The following is a 16,870-nucleotide window of genomic DNA, read 5'->3' as shown; positions in this document are numbered from 1 at the left end:
ACATCAGCCACTTCCGTGGGCAGCTCGCAGGCTGCTCCAGGACTCGGACCTCGGTTGCCAGACCCTGTCATCACCCTCCCCCTTGTCACACGCAGCAGGGCTTGTAGAGCGTAAACCCACACAATACCCTGTCTAGCCCTCGCACCTCCCATCCTCCTCTCCTCCTGGACCTCACAGCCACCCCTCGTTGCTCCGCCAAACGGGTCACGTCCTCGCCCACCCGAAGCTGCTGACACAGACGGTGCCTCCCTCCCAGCTCAGCTCCTGTGTCCTCTCCAACAGGCTACGCCCACTTCCCGTCCGCCCCGCGGTCCCTGTCCAGCACTTATCCCAAAGTAGCTTTCTTCCTTCACCTGTCGTCCGTTTCCCCATGGAGTGTGGCTCCCGCAGGCCAGGGACCACGCCTGCCACGTTCACTGTGAAATCCCCAGTACGTGGCACGTGGCACGCACCCGGAGCCACCTGCATCCGTTATGTCCCAAGCTTCTAACTGGCCCTTAGTGAGCGAGGGGTGGTAGGAGAGGCGGCCGGCGCCCTGACACGTCCTACCAACCTGCTCTGCCTCTCCCATCCCAGACAGGTTTCAGGTAGCTCTTTTAACCCCGACATTCCTGTACCGTCTCACTCCTGTGAAGAGCTTGGCTCTGAAATGGTGGTGGCCACAAGGGAGAGACCGTCCCCACAGAGAGAGGGCAAGGGGGCCCTGAACAGGGGGACTGTCGGATGTAGGGGCTCCCGCTCCTCGCCGGCCCAGTCTCTAACTCCGTCCATGTGCTACCGCTTGGCCTTCTCTGCTCCCTCTTAGCGGTTAGTAATTGTCCCGACCCCATGGATCCCTCGGGAACTTCCTCAGCCTGGACCCTGATGTGTCCCCACCACACGGCTCTGCCTTCTCCACATTATGTCAATGCCGCTCTTCCTCCCACGGCCCGAGGAAACGTCTGCCTCCTCACTGGGGACACGGGCATCTCCCGTTCCAGGCACATGGTCTCTGCACCCAGCGAGCTGCTTCCTGTTGACTGCAGAGGGGCTCCGCCTACCGCGTCCCTCTGGCCCACACTCCTCTGCTCTGTGCCTCTCCCAGACTTGGGACTGGGATTTCAGTTGCCTTCTTCCCACAAACTCCTACAGCCACAGCCAAGTTCCTTTTCTTCTCCTGTGCCTCTCACAGCTCCCTTCTCCCAAAATGTATACAAGATCGTTACACTGACCACATGTCCGACCTAGTCCCTAAGTGGACAAGTGCATACTTTGTGAAAGTCACTATCCCATACCGACCCCTTAATCCTGGCAGCAGGAGCAGCTCTAATGCAACTTTTATTTAGTGAATAACACACAGCATCTGCCCTCAAGGAGCCTTTCGGCAAGAGACACTGGATTTTAACTCACCAACTCCGTGGGGGGGTTGTATTACAGACCTTAAACATAAACTGAATATATCTGTGTCTACGTTACTGCAGCAAACGAGAAATCCTCCCGATAGACGAAGGGCAGGGACCACCCCAAGCCAGCTCAAGGTTTCTGGTGGGGGACAGAGGCTACTGTGCATGTCTCAGCTCGGCTCCTCTCCACTAAGCCAATTCCCGCGCTTCTCAGTTCTTCACAACGAAACTCGGCCGGTTCTGAATGCCTGTCCTCGCCTGCTGGCCAGATGCGCTCTGCACATCCTCAACCACAGCCACAGCTTCCTCGCCATTTCTAGACACTGCTCGCTCATACACATCCCAATCTCAAGAGATTATGAAACATGGAGAGGATCGTGAAAGAGTATGATTGTGAATAGAGTGTAGAGCAAATACAGGCTAATATCAAGCAACCATAATTAAGGGAATTATTTTGTGATAAGTAATATACATGGAAAAAGATAAAAGAACTGGTTAGTCAGGAGCAGCATTATTAACTCCAGCCGGTCACACGGCAAAACCATTCAGCCCAACACGGCAGTTGTGTGGTATCTCAGAATAAAGTGCAGGTCTTTGCTGTCATTGTTCCCCAGCTGTACGTTCATCATTTTTCAGGCAGTGCCCAGGCAGGGGAATGTGATTTCAAAAGGAAAGTCTGGTGGGATGTTGGTGGGCTCCACAGCAAGGGAAAGGAACCCTGGCACAGACTTCAGACTGTGAAAATCATTACTGGGCCTCTTTCACTGTTCACAAGTTTGTGCTGCCTTCTGGCTCTCACGGGGTGTCTTTTCCCACGTTTCCTCCCCCAACCACCTCCACACCCAGGCTATGAATCAGACCCGCCAGTACCCTGCAAGGGCACCACGGGCAGAGCTTCATTTATTCGCTTTAGTAAGTTCCCAGCATATGCTCAGCCTTGGGCCCGATGGTGAGGATCTCAGTGCTAAGAGCACTACTGTGCCCTGGAAAGAATTGCTTCTGAAGAAACTAAGTCTCAACCTGACGCAGATGCCTAGGAAATGAGCCTGCTCTGAAACCTGTGCAAGTGACCTAGGCAGATGCTTCTTCTCATCTCCCATGTTTAACCCTTTGCTCTCACCGAGAAGGGATCAGCACAACAGGACTCCACCTAAAAGCAAAAGTCATATAGTGGCCCGGTACTGGTCTCCCATTTTCATTCCCACCTTCACCTTACTTCTAGGTGAACTGCCCTGGGAAAAAGTCTCCAGCGATGCTCCAGGATTCACTTTTATTAAAAATGCAGTCTCTTCACCACCATGCGAGGCACCCGGTGAGAGGGCTACAAGAACTTCTTTTCTCACTGTTAAGTCTCCCTCGAAATATAACCCGATCACACTTAGTGAACACGTACGATGGATCTTCTCACACCCCAATCTTTCCCAGCTTTGCCTCTGCGTGGATGTGGCCCCACTCCGTGGAGCGGACAGATCAGGTTCAAGGTCTTTTACCATTTCCCCAACCATAAGTCAACCTTCACCTCCTCGGACTCCCGACTCGCTCAGCCTGGGCCTCCCCTCTTCCTAGCCTCCGTACTCCTGACGGTCACGAAAGTGCCCCAGTCCTTTGGCCAGATTCCTTGCAGCAAAGCCTCTGCCCTGTGCCCTCCAACCTGGCTGCACGTAGCGGACCTAATAAGTAAGCTGTTGCCTGGCGAAGGCTGACGCTGGGAGAGTCCTGGTGATTAGGGGACACCGACAACCCGAAATGCCCGGATCCTGAGAAGTAGGGTTCACGAACTCTGGCAGAGACTGCAGGGACATAAGATGGAAGGGGCTTCCCATCATCCAGGGAGCATGCCATCGTGCACGGAGCGGGAGCCAAGACTGCAGGGGACCTAAATCCCGTACTAGGGGCCGCCGCCCGTCGCTCCTGGGACCGGGGCCGAGCCGCGGCTCCCTGTCCCTGCCAAGGACACGACAGACAGAACCCGTCACACCGGCTGGAACCTACCTCAGCAGGAAAACGTGATCGTTGTGAGGGACCCGCGGCCCAGAGGAGGGAACAAGCCCTCGGGGGCCGCCGATCCTGACCGGGACGAAAGCCCCGGGAAGGCCGAGGGCCCCGCGTGCGGAGGGGCGGCCACCCTCGCCGGGCTGGGCTCCGAGTACCGGCGCCGCCCGAAGGCCACGCAGGCACACGCCGGACGCGCAGTGCCTCCCGGTGCGGGACGCGAGGCGGCGACAGCCGCTCGCCGAGCCGCGCGGAGGCCCCTCTAGGCCGCGCCGGGAACCGGACACTCGGTAGCATTAACTCTTCCCGACCGCCAGGGCGGCACCGGAAGGTAAGCGGGTTTCCTCCGCGGGGGAGGGGCTCGCGGCGCGGCGGCTCGAAGCCCCTCCCCGGAAGGGCGTCAGTCCGCTTCCGGCCGGGGCGCGGTGTCGGATGGGACCCGGGCGGGGACGCGGGCCTGACAGCCGGTACTGAGGCGGGTCGTGCGCGTGGCGGATCCCGCCTGGGCCAGCGCGGGGCGAGGGCGGAGGCCTGCAGGTGAGCGGGTGGCAGGGGGAGCGGCGTGGGCCCTGGAGCTCCCGAGGAGCCCCGGCCGGTGCGCGGTGGCGGAAGCGAGGCAGCCATTGTCCGTGGGCGGCGGTGGTTGGGGGCTGAGCGGCCGCAGGCTGACGGCCGGACCGTTTCGGCGAGCCCCGCCGTCGGGCTCCGGAGACCATCCTGTTGTCCGCCTTTGCGGAGACGGCGTCGGGGCCGCGGCGGCCAGCTTCCCGAATCGCTGGCCGGAGTTTCCGCGGGCCGGGGACCCGGGCGGTGCAGCCTCGAAGATGTCAGCCTCTGCCGGTGCCGAAGCGCGACAAGCGTCCGGGTGCCCCCTGAGCCGGCCGGGCGGCCGGCCGCCGGCCATTTGAGAATACCGTGGCGTCCTGGCCGACGTTGGGAGCCGTTCGTGCGGCCTCAGGCCAGGGAAGGCGAGGTCCCGGGACTCGGCTCAGTCTCGCCTCGAGGTCTAAATGAGCGTCGAAGAAAGGGAAAGGTGGGCCGAAGGGTCACCGTCAGCAGCACCAACTCCCCTGCTCTCGTCCTTTGCGGCTTGGCCTTTGGATAAGCGTTTTGTAAGCCAAGGTCAGCTGTGATTTTTGTGGGTGAAGGAAAGAGGTTTAAAAACGCAGGACTGGATCTTGTGCACGGTGCCCTTGATGCTGGTTGCAGGGAAGTGTCAAACAAGAGTGTGGAGCATCTAGTTACTGAATCCGGGTTTGCTGTCTTAGAATAGGACTGCTTTTTCCCTCATTACTTTCCTCCTCCTCTGGTGTCACTTCTGTGTCCTAGCTGTCCTGCCAGTATCTGTAGAGTGGAAAGGAGAATCTGGAATGTTCCACGCACTGAGGGCTTCATCTTCACAAGAGGATGAAGGGTCAGAGAAGTTGGACCCCCTTGCTAGAGACGGAAAACTGGGATGACACATTGACATTTAAGAGGAACTCAGAATATTCCCCCGATCCTCCCTTGGCGTGGGGTAGCTGGGGTGGGAAGCACAACAGTGAAGTCTTTGGAGAATCCGCATGTCTCTTGCAGCCAGAGGGTGTAAATGTTCTCACTGCTGACCTTTCTTGAATCATTACTTTTGCAAAGGCCAAGTCCTCGGTGGGTATTTGTCTATCAATGAGCTGTGCATTATTTCAAGTGGATAATAGAAAAAGGAAGGGTCTGGCAGTGGATTCTTTAAAAGGAAAGGAGGTGCACCTCAGTGGCTCAGTGGGTTATGTGGCAGCATTTGGCTCAGGTTGTGATCTGGGGGTTCTGAGATGGAGCCCCGTGTCAGGCTCCATTTTTGTCAGAGTGTATGCTGCTTCCTCTGTCCTTCCCCCTGCTTGCTTTTTCTCTCTCTTACTCAAATAAGAAAAATCTTAAAAAAAAAAAAAAAAAGAAAGGAAAGGAAGGCATTTTTTTCTATTCATTTTTCTCCAGTTAGGAGTTGTGGATAGTAAAGTTCATGTCCCTTTCTTACTGATGCGCACCATTTTTTCCTGTTCTCAGGGTTTTAGGAAGAAGATCCTTTACTTAAGTATATTCCAGACAATACATGGTCTCAGTTGCCATCAAAGGTGGTAATGGGTGAAAACTAGAAAAGTGGAAAACAGGAAACGAGTTAAGGAGGTTTCTAAGTCAAGGAGAAAGCCTGTCAAGACAGCGTGAGTATACGTAGTCTATGCAACCCTGTTTGTCTGTGCTTTGCTGCATGCTGGTGGGTGGGAGCCACTGTGTCAGAGCTAGCAGTTGCCACAACTTTTTTTTGTTACGGTAATTTCCCCACATTTTGTGGTTAATACCTTGTGGCAAATTGGTGGTCCAGTATCTCCGTTCATCTTTCAGTCAGTGTTTTTAGTGTTTCATGCTTCCTGCCATCTGTACTCAGCTTTTTTCCTTTTTCTACCACTTACCCCCTAACCAAACATAAGTTTTCTCATAATAGGTGATTATTTATTTGTAGGGTACAGTCGGGAGCTTGGGAAAGAGACCGTGTTCTTCAAACTGGAGATGTCATAGGCTTCAAGACAAAGGCTTGTCACTGCCAGTGGACGTGTCCCATAATGAATTTTGGAGTATACACCAGGGGCTGCGAGAACAACTGAGCTAGAATTCTCGTAAGGAAACTGAGCCTGTCTGTGAGACAGGGCGGGACATGATAATTACTAATTCCTAGGAACTGATAAGAATTTTTGTAATCAGAATGTTGTGTTTTCTATGAGTTGAGAACTGCAGATCTATAAATAGACATATAAACAGTTATAGTGGTTCCCAGGTGTCGATAGAGTAGACCAGTTGTGGACGAAGTGGACGTTGACCTATGATACAGCCGTATTTCTACCACTGAACTCCGATAATAACACCGTGAGCTCTCCTTTAGCAAACTAAAGAGAATAGGAGCCATCTCATTCTCATAAAGTACAGAAGAAATTGAGATCAGAAATGGGTTATCAGTAACAGAATATGAATAGAACTGTGTATCAGGAAAAAAATAATGATAAAAGATCTTATCTTTTATTGTACAGTGGGTTCCCTGAGTATTTCATTTTTAAATATGTATGACTTTTGCTTGATTGAGAACCATTTATTTCATGAGAGGAAACTAAAAAGGGTTTTTCTTTCAGTAAGTCATTCCTGAAAAACAGAGGGACTATTCTAGGTGTCAGTTGATAATTTGGCTCTTATTTGCAATGAGAAGGCTACTTTAAGACACCATACACAGTAGCAAATGTATCCTGTCTCTGATGAAAAGATCGGTATTCTCTGTATTTTAGAAATAGGGTTAGAGTGTTCATAAAAGTGAGAGAAATTTCCTCTGGCTCTTTTCTGTCCACAGCTGTGCCTGTTCACCAGATCCTAGGCTTTTTCTGAGAAGACAGACACCAAAGACTGGACAATGGCACCTGAGCTCGTCTTGCCTGAGTCCCAGGTGAGCTGTGCGATCCAGCTGTTGAGGGCTGCCTTTCCCCTGCTGCCCAGGACACACACTGCGCAGCTCACAGGCATATTAGCCCCAGGATTCTCCCTGGGGGACTGTGCACCTCCTAGGCTGTTGATGATCACTTGGTTTTCCTTTTTGCCTTCTCACTTAAAAAAAAAAAAAAAGTGGGGCACCTCAGCGGCTCAGTTGGTTGGGTGTTTGCCTTTGGCTCAGGTCATGATCCCCAGGTCCTAGAGTTGGGGCCCCTGTGCTTCACCCTTTCCATTTCCACCCCCTGCTGATGCTCTTTTTTGCTATCTCTCAATCTCTGTCAAATAAATATTTTAAAAATCCTTTAAAATAGGGGGAAGTGACTATTAATTCCTTGAGTGCCCAGGTCAACCATGGGCCAGGCGGTAGGGCTGCTTCTGTAGTGCAAGTACTGAGCTGAAGCCCATTGTCTTCTTTAGAGCTTGTTGACATTTGAAGAAGTGGCCATGTATTTTTCCCAGGAGGAATGGGAGTTACTGGATCCCACTCAGAAGGCCCTCTACAGTGATGTAATGCGGGAAAACTATGAGACTGTCATCTCTCTAGGTAAAGACCCTCCCTCTCCCATTGGGTAGAAGTTGAGTAATCTGTCATGTTCTCTGCTTGCTGGGAATGTGCTCCTCTGAGAAGCTGTGTTCCCATAACGGGTTGTTTTTCATCTAGATGGTGTCTGGACACGGGAAAGGTATATCCAGCTCACCTGGGGCGTTTTGTCCAAGTGCACAAGGTCATTCCCTGTCCTAAAATTCTTGATCCCTTCCTTCCTCCAAATCTGTTCTTTTTTTACCATTCCCATCCCCATACAAGTTACCATCATTTATTCAAAACGTAACAGCAGAAAAATAGAGTCATCCTTAGCCATAATCTTGCCATCACAACCCACTAGCAATGCATCACTCTCTATTTGGCTACACCTTCATAGTGCAGGCAGAGTGCAGTCATGTCTCGTCCTTTACTGTTTTAAAGTCCTCATCAAATCATGAAATTTCTGTGCTGTAAATCTTTGGACGTCTTCTCACACATCCATGTTCCTTACCAAGGTACCCAGGAGCCTGTAAGATCTGGCTGCTACTCACCTTCCTGCCCTCATCTTTCCATTGGTGTTTTTGTTCAGTTGTCTTTATCCACAATGATTTTTCTGTTGCTTGAACTCACCAAACTAACTTCTACCTTTCCGTTTCTATTGCTGGCACATTGAGCCTGAGTTCTACATTTTTAAACACCTCTAATTTTTGCCTGACTCAAAACATTTTACATAAGAAAAAGTAAGATTTCCTTTTATTGACTGTATGAAAACTGAAGACAGTAAACTGGGGAATTGCTTTAGGGGTGATTACGTGCTCGATTCTTGTGTACTGTGACAAGGCCACCAGTTGGTATCACTTAACATTTGTGACTATGTCCCATATGTACTAAAGGAAATAGGATCTTCTATAGTTTAGAAATGAGGTAAGGATGTTCATAGACAAAAGCGCAAGAAATTTTTGCTGGTTCTTTTCTACCCACAGCTGTCCCTGTCCACCACGTCCTAGCCTCTTCTGAGAAGACAGACACCAAAGACTGGACAGTGGCACCTGAGCTCGTGTTGCCTGAGTCCCAGGTGAGCTGTGCAATCCAGCCGTTAAGGGCTGTCTTTTCCTGCTGCCCAGGACACACACTGCCCAGCTCACAGGCATATTAGCCCCAGGATTCTCCCTGGGAAACTGGGCACCTCCTAGGCTGTTGATGATCCCTTGGTTTTTTCCTTTGTTGCTTTCTTACTTTAAAAAAAAAAAAAAAAAAGAATGTGCTATTAATTCCTGAGTGCCCAGGTCGACCATGGGCCAGGCGGTAGGGCTGCTTCTGTAGTGCAAGTACTGAGCTGAAGCCCATTGTCTTCTTTAGAGCTTGTTGACATTTGAAGAAGTGGCCATGTATTTTTCCCAGGAGGAATGGGAGTTACTGGATCCCACTCAGAAGGCCCTCTACAGTGATGTAATGCGGGAAAACTATGAGACTGTCATCTCTCTAGGTAAAGACCCTCCCTCTCCCATTGGGTAGAAGTTGAGTAATCTGTCACGTTCTCCGCTTGCTGGGAATGTGCTCCTCTGAGAGGCTGTGTTCCCATAACGGGTTGTTTCTCAACTAGATGGTGTGTGGAAAGGGAAAGGCGTATCCAGGTCCCTTGGTTAGCTTTGTCCAGGTGCACACTCCATGTGCTGTGTGGATGTCTTGATTTACTTTTTCTCCTTCCCCAAATCTGTTTTCATGTATCTCTCTTGTCAGTCAAGAGCGTTCACCCAGCAGCTACGAGGAAGGAACACGCGGTCATCCTTTCCTGTGATCCCGCCCTCACGCCGCGTGTTAAGGCATCACTGTCCTTCAGGCTCCATCACAGTGTGGCCCGAGCGCAGCCGCGCCTCATCTCCCGGGGCTGGTAGCGTCCCGGCTTAAGCCGGCGGCATGTGGAACCAGCCTGACCTGGGCACTTTCTGACTGGTGCCCCTGCCTCTTGCCGTCCCACACTCTTTTCCACACAGCAGCCGGAATCTTTGAAAAACCTGGTCAAATCATGACATTTCCCGTTGTATACCTTATGGTGAATTCTCGCCACGTTCTGAATAAAACCCACACCTTACTGAAGTGCTTCAGGTCCTCCAGGATCTGACCCCACTCCCCGCCCTGCCCTCACCTGCTGCCACTTGTGCCCTTGCTCAGTCCTCTTGAGCCTCACTGGTCTGTTTCTTGAAATTGCTGTGGTCGTTTCTACTTTCCCCTTTCCTCTGCCTGGCGCACTTTTCTGCCACATGGCAAAACTCACTTCTGCATTCCTGCTGCAATACCAGTTTTTCAGAGAGGCCTTCCCTACTACGTCATCTAAAGAAGCTTCAGGGAAGCAGAATCTTAAAATGCTGAGTTGTCCTGCTTTCGTTTTCTATAAAATATTTACTGTGTGCTGACAACTTCGTTTATTTATCACTGTTGAGCGAACTCCCGTAAGATCAGGGCGCTTTAGGGACGCCTGGATGGTTCAGTCGGTTAAGCGTCTGCCTTCAGTTCAGGTCATGATCTCAGGGTCTTGGGATTGAACCCTGCATTGGGCTCCCTGCTCATCGAGGAGCCTGCTTCTCCCTGTGCCTCTGCCTATAGCTCCCGCTGCTTGTGTGCTCTCTCTCTTTTTGTCAAATAAAAATCCTAAAAAAAAATTTTTTTTCTAATATCAGGGTGCTTTGGCTTAGTTACCACTAACTATATCGTTAGCTCAAAGAGCGTTCCTGGCACATTATATCCAGTCAGTACATACTGATTGAATGACTGAGTGATGAGTACTTCCTCAGCTTGGTGGTATATATTTAGAAAAGTTTCTTTAAGGAATTCTGGTATGTTTTTTCCATCTGGACAAGAACCAGTGAGCTATAGGAGTGGGGGGAATCTTTCCTAATCCAGTATGTGGTGCACAAGAGCTAAGTAAAAAGCAGGGATCCCTGCATGGCTCAGTTGGTTAAACCTTTGACTGTTGATTTCAGCTCAGGTCACAATCCTATGGGCCATTTGATTGAACCCTGTGTCGGGCCCCACACCCCGAGGGGAGTCTGATTCCAGCTTCTCTTCCTTTTTCCCTCTCCCTGTTTGTGCACTTGTGCACCTGTCTGTTCACTCTCTCTGTAAAAATAAATAAATATATTCTTTAAAAAAAAGAGCTAAATACAAAGTTACTGTTACCATGACAGGAACCACTAGTGCATACTACGTGCAGCCCACTGATGTTCACCTTGCTCAGCTAGACTTGGGCTAATCCTAAGGAACGAATAGGGCTAACCTGTATTTCTTATAGACCCTGGGGTTTGGTTCAGCCTTGTTTGAATATAGGGTAATCTTGGTGGCAGGGCACTGTAGATAGATTCCCACGCCCTTTATCCTCTCCATGCGTCCAGCGTAGGTTTATTTTCACTCTCCACTTTGTGTATCCACCCAGAAGTGCAGTATAATATAAACCTAAAACCAGATAGTAGAGTCTACCCATCTGACCATTCGGGTAATGCACTGTAAACTGTCCTTTGCTTTTACTGAAATACTGTGGAGTTGGTGGACAATTATTGAGTGGCTAGTTGGGTTCCCAGTCCTTGATGTCCTTTTTTCCATTTCACAGCATTATTTGTGCTCCCCAAACCCAAAGTGATCTCCTGTCTAGAGCAAGGGGAAGAGCCATGGGTTCAAGGGCCCTTGGAGCTCAAGAACAGTTCTGGGGAGCTGCCTTCAGGTAAGTATACCGTGGGAAGAGAACAAATGTGCCTTGATAGCAACCTTCACAAGGATTTAACATTTGAAATTTAAAATTCTGCTTATCTGTATTTTGTAAGTCAGTAACCATTAGATTTTTCTCTCCATTCCTATAGTTTTGCTTTGCCATACAGTTGACTGATTGTTATGTTTATTCTCACAGGGTTAAAGGTCAAAACTGACACTGAAAATCATCAGCCTGTATGTCTTTCTGACTTAGAAATACAAGCGCCAGGAGACATCGTATCAAAAAAGACCCGAGTGAAAGTTCCCCAGAAAACAACAGGCAAAGAAAATCATGGTGATGCACATAGGATGGGGAAGTGGCATCAAGAGTTTCCGGTTAATCAGACAAAGGAGCTTTCAATCTGGGAAGAAGAGCTGCAGAGACTTATGGATCTTCACAAGAAAGCTCGTGCAGTAGAGAAGCCTTTTACATGCCAGGAGTGTAGGAAGAACTTCAGACTTACCTCTGATCTTACTAAACACAAAAAAATTCACACCGAAGTGAAGCCGTATAAATGTCAACATTGTGGTAAGAGCTTTAGAGGGAAATCAGATCTTAATAAACACATAACAATACACCAAGGAATAAAACCGTATAAATGTTCTTGGTGTGGGAAAAGCTTCAGTCAAAATTCAAATCTCCGTACACACCAAAGAACTCACACTGGAGAGAAACCTTTTATGTGTTATGTATGTGGAAAGAAATTCAGTCAGAATTCCCACCTTAGTAAACACCGGAGAACCCACATGTAGCATAAGCACGAGAAAGTTTAGCAGGAATTCCAGCCTTCCTGCGTACCAGAAATACTACCACTGAACAGAAGGAAGCCTACCCAGCGTCCTTAGTCTGAAGAAATTCACCAAGTAGAGCTTAGCCCTGAGGTTTATGAAAAACACAAAGTTATAAAGCATGAATAATTCATCAACGGAGAATTTGGTGATAAAAACATGTTTCTCAGAAATGAATCAAGGTAGACTCTGCAGGGGACATGTTAGTTGTACTAATTACATTTTTACTGATAAATCAGGGAATTCCTAACAAGAAAGGTATTCAGAGAACATTCTGAGTACAGAATGTATTATTTCATGATTGTTCCTGGCAATTAGCAAATTCATCTTCAAATAGCAAATATACCCATGAATTAATCAGTCTCCTGTGATCATCGTGTTGTTGGTTTTACATTGATCTCCCAGCTACTTTAAACACATGATGGAAACATTTGTAGCATGGGCTTCCAAAACAAGAAAGAATAACCTGCATGTTTAATTGGATACCATTGCCTTTGTGTTATTAAGCTTACCAATTTCAAGAGTCCTGTGGGGCAAAAAAATTCTGTTATCGAGTTTTCCAGGAACCAAATTGGATTTTCTTCCTCTCCTTTATCATTGGACACTGTTTCCCACATTGGATATCATTTGAGTTCCTTCTTGAACATTTTAGTTCTTGAATCCTTTTAGGACCATTTTTACTATGATGATATGCTATTTACTTCACCACTAGGGAATCTTCCAGAAGAAGTAATAGTGCACTGACTTACACCTCTGATTGGTGGTGTTTGATAGAGGAAAATGCCAAGATCATATGGAAACGGGTTGGAATTTTTAGCCATGGATTATATATTATATGTAAAGAAGATTGTAATAAACTAGACACTTTTTCCCCCTCACGATGTCAACCATAAATATTAGCACCTGGGGTCTAAACAGAAATTTATGGAAGTTCAATCAAATCAGGTTTTTGTTCATTGGCTATTTGGTTTTTGTTTATAAGAACAAAGAGGGTTGTTTCAAAACTGGAGTGTGTGCTGCAGGCAGGATGTGGTTCACTGGGCGTGGCAGAAGGTTGGGTTCCCAGAAGGAAAGGTTTGGGAATTGGTGCTGAGTGGTGGACAAGGAGGGGTGAATCTGCATGCATGTTGGTTGTCTTACACTGTAAACCGATATTAAGCCGGCAGGGTCTCCCTGTGTCTGTTTTGTACACAGCATGTAACAGCAGCCTTCGGGGGTGAGCGGTAGATGGCTGAACTCTGTGGGCTGTGCATCTTCTGACTGTCTAAGCAGAGACTCCCATGTGTTCCTGTTAGAGCTTTTAGGTGGTGTCAGGAAGGGGGTTAAATGAGCTCCCGAATACCTTACAAACAATGAGGTTAAGGCTCCCGAAGCAGGGACTTGTTCAAGACCCTGTTGCTCGTGGGTCCGCTGGCTGTCAGCTGGCTGCATCGGGGAGGCCTGAAGGCGGGATGAGCGGGATGTGCACTTTCTCCCTGCAGGGCTGCGCTGAATGACATCGTGCTGTATCTACTTCTAAGTTCTGAAACATTCTCGTGGCTTGATTGGTTCCCAGAACCAAACCTTGATTGGTTCTCCGTGTGTTCTGTGAAAGAGAGGAAGGGGTTTCAACTCAGGGCTATTCTAGGGATTTAGAGGGATTGGTGGAAGAAGAGCCCCTTGCAGCCGGGCCCGTGGGAGATGCTCGATCGGTGTGCATTGGCTTCCCTTTCCCCTGCTCCCCAGTGATGTGCTGGACAGACTGACCGCAGGGAGGAAGCAGTTGTGTTTATGGCTGTTTTCAGCTCCTTTGAGGAGTCGAGCACGGCTGGTGGTGATTATGCTCCGTTGGTTTGGTCCTTGGCTCCAGTACGTTACGGTGTAAGTCGCCTGAGCTGTGGGTCCGGTGCTCTCGGCAGGATTTTGTTTTCTTGCCCAAGATGAACTACGCCAAGTCTTACTCCTTAGGCGCAGGCAGCTCGGAAGCTCTCGTCTGCATGGCTGGTACCTGCCGCCTCGTCCTCGGGCTCTGGGGACCCTGTCTCATCCCAGGCCACGTGCGGACATCTTCCTGGTGCTACCTTCGTTCGGTCTCACGGGGGCCTCTTGGGTGCCCAGGCACTCTTTGGTCTAGACTGGGAATGCAGTAGTGACAAAAGAGCCAAAGATATGCCCTCGCGGGACTTGTTTCCTAGTGCCGAGTGTGGAGAAGTGCGGTGATAGTTCGCTGCCTCTTGCAGTTAGGGCCATGAGAGGGTTGCGGGTAATGGGTCGTGAGCGGAAGCCCCACTTCTGGGCTGAAGCCCTTCTTTGTTGGTGCAAAACTCTGTAGTGTCCTTTCTACAGAAACAGGGGCCGCAAGGTCAGAGTAGTCTGGAGTGCTGAGTCCCCCACGTGGAGAGCAGTTGTCCTGGAGAGTCCCCCAGACCTGTGACGGACTTAACAGGAAAGAAATAAACTTCTGTTGAACTACAGAGATGTCGGTGCCGTGTGTTTCCGCAGCGTAACCTGGCCTGTCTACATTGAGACAGCTGTTCTTTTTTTTTTTTTTTTAATTAACATATAATGTATTATTAGCCCCAGGGGTGCAGGTCTGTGAATCATCAGGCACATTTCACAGCACTCACCATAGCACATACCCTCCCCAGTGTCCATAACCCAACCACCCTCTCCCTTCCCCCTTCCCCACAGCAACCCTCAGTTTGTTTTGTGAGATTAAGAATCTCTTATGGTTTGTCTCCCTCCCGATCCCATCTTGTTTCATTTTTTCCTACCACCCAGACACCCCATGTTGCCTCTCAAATTCTTCCTATCAGGGAGGTTATATGATAATTATCTTTCTCTGATTGACTTATTTTGCTCAGCATAATACTCTCAGTTCCATCCATGTTGTTGCAAATGGTAAGATTTCATTTCTTTTGATGGCTGCGTAGTATTCCATTGTGTGTGTGTGTGTGTAATATACCACATCTTCTTTATCCATTCATCTGTTGATGGACATCTGGGTTCTTTCCATAGTTTGGCTGTTGTGGACATTGCTGCTATAAACATTCAGATGCATGTGCCCCTTCGGGTCACTACGTTTGTATCTTTAGGGTAAATACCCAGTAGTGTGATTACTGGATTGCAGGGTAGCTCTATTTTCAACTTTTTGAGGAACCTCCATGCTATTTTTCAGAGTGGTTGTACCAGCTTGCATTCCCACCAACAGTGTAGGAGGGTTCCCCTTTCTCCACATCCTCGCCAACATCTGTCGTTTCCTGACTTGTTAATTTTAGCCATTTCTGACTGGTGTGAGGTGGTATCTCATTGTGGTTTTGATTTGTATTTCCCTGATGCCAAGTGACGTCCAGCACTTTTTCATATGTCTGTTGGCCATCTGGTTGTCTTCTTTGCAGAAATGTCTGCTCATGACCTCTGCCCATTTCTTGATTGGATTATTTGTTCTTTGGATGTTGAGTTTGAGAAGTTCTTTATAGATTTTGGATACTAGCCCTTTATCTGATATGTCGTTTGCAAATATCTTCTCCCATTCGAGACAGCTGTTCTACTAGAGCTCTGGAACCTTTTCTGGGTCAGTTCCTGTGGACTTTGGCCCTCAGAAGGGGTCTGCCTTCCTGTAGATGCTGCACTGAGCTCAGGTAACACTGACAGGCACACTGAGGAGCCTACAAGACGAGGTGATAGGGAAGAAGGACTGACTTTTTACCTGAGACAAGCCCCGGTTGGTCAGTTTTTCAGGTGGACAAAGCAGCCATCCGCCCCTCTCTGGCTTCGTTCCCCTTCCCTTGCTCTCTGTTCCTCTGTGCTCTGCTGCTTTTGTGCATAAAGATGTGTTTCTGTTGATAGTGGGCTACAGAGAGGGAAGGGGTTGCCTTTCGCTCCTGTTGTGAGTCCGGTAGACTTTAAACAATCATTTGGTAACTGCCTCCTCATGCCTTCTGTGAGTTGGCCTCAGAAAACACAGGACATAGGGCAGAAGCAGATTTGTCCTGATTGATGTAGAGAGGAAGGGGACTGCCCTCTTGGACTAGAGGAAGGTCATCCAGGAAAGCAGGAGCAAGACATTGCAGTTGAGTGAGAAGCCTCTATTGGGAATGTCTGCGCAGCCAGGAACCAGCAGAAAGCATACTGTTGAATTTTTTAAAAACAAATAGTAGGTTTCGGATATAATTACTACACTAAGTATTTTTCCACCATGTTTGTTAACAACTGAACAGTGCAGGGCATTAGAACAAAAAAAGTGAAAGATCGTTAACATTGATAAGAATTAAAGTAAAATGTGTTTAGTAAAGTTTTCTTTAAAATTAGTAGCTTAGGGAGCAACTGTATATGGATGAGAGTTCGAAATAGGTTTTTAAAAATATTTCCTTTATCCTTTAGGTATGGTGGGGGAGCATTAGCCCTCATTAAAGCTATTTATCATCCTTAAAGGAGAAGCTTGTGGGGTGTCTGGGTGGCTCAGTGGGTTAAAGCCTCTGCCTTCGGCTCGGGTCGTGATCTCAGGGTCCTGGGATCGAGCCCCGTGTCGGGCTCTCTGCTCAGTGAGGAGCCTGCTTCCTCCTCTCTCTCTGCCTGCCTCTCTGCCTACTTGTGATCTCTGTCTGTCAAATAAATAAATAAAATCTTTAAAAAAGAAAAAAAAAAGGGAGAAGCTTGTATTGCCAGTCTTATTCTTTCAGTGAAGAGGCACTTTTGCGATATTCAGTTCTATGGTCTCTCCAAAACTCCCGGATTTTAAAATGCAAACTTGCACAAGATTCCCTCTTCCTTTTACTCATGTGCCAGTCATATCTGCTGTTGTCAGTCCAAGCGCTGTGTGTGTTTCCATCAGAACATGCATTAGCACTTAGAGTTGTTTGGTTTGTTTACTCGTTTTTTCTGTCTTCCCGCATTAAAATGTAAGCATGAGGAGGGCAGGGGCTGTGTCTTGTGCAGCCTTGAGTCTTCAGTGCCAAGCCCA

At 48.7% G+C, this 16,870-nt stretch overlaps 1 protein-coding gene across 4 annotated transcripts; it reads left to right on the top strand.

Annotated features, from left to right (window-relative positions):
- Positions 1-3,629: 3,629 nt before the first annotated feature.
- On the top strand, positions 3,630-14,479 carry ZNF75A (zinc finger protein 75A). Of its 4 annotated transcripts, none has more exons than XM_080830323.1 (9): positions 3,630-3,705; positions 5,412-5,566; positions 5,866-6,019; positions 6,739-6,831; positions 7,293-7,419; positions 8,382-8,473; positions 8,758-8,884; positions 11,003-11,113; positions 11,297-14,479. In XM_080830323.1, exons 4-9 carry the CDS (start codon positions 6,799-6,801, stop codon positions 11,890-11,892), a joined length of 1,086 nt encoding a protein of 361 aa, XP_080686449.1. In that variant the 5' UTR covers positions 3,630-3,705; positions 5,412-5,566; positions 5,866-6,019; positions 6,739-6,798; the 3' UTR covers positions 11,893-14,479. The 4 variants fall into 4 exon arrangements, with proteins under 4 accessions (XP_080686449.1, XP_080686448.1, XP_080686450.1 ...); XM_080830322.1 differs by lacking the exon at positions 3,630-3,705 and adding an exon at positions 3,782-3,911; XM_080830324.1 differs by lacking the exon at positions 3,630-3,705 and adding an exon at positions 3,785-3,911 and having other exon boundaries at positions 8,800-8,884.
- Positions 14,480-16,870: the final 2,391 nt, after the last annotated feature.

Source organism: Martes martes (genome assembly GCF_963455335.1).
Source record: "Martes martes genome assembly, chromosome: 18".
Taxonomy (NCBI): Eukaryota; Metazoa; Chordata; class Mammalia; order Carnivora; family Mustelidae; genus Martes; species Martes martes.
Note: the sequence above shows the minus strand (reverse complement) of the source record. Positions and strands in the feature narration are given on the sequence as shown.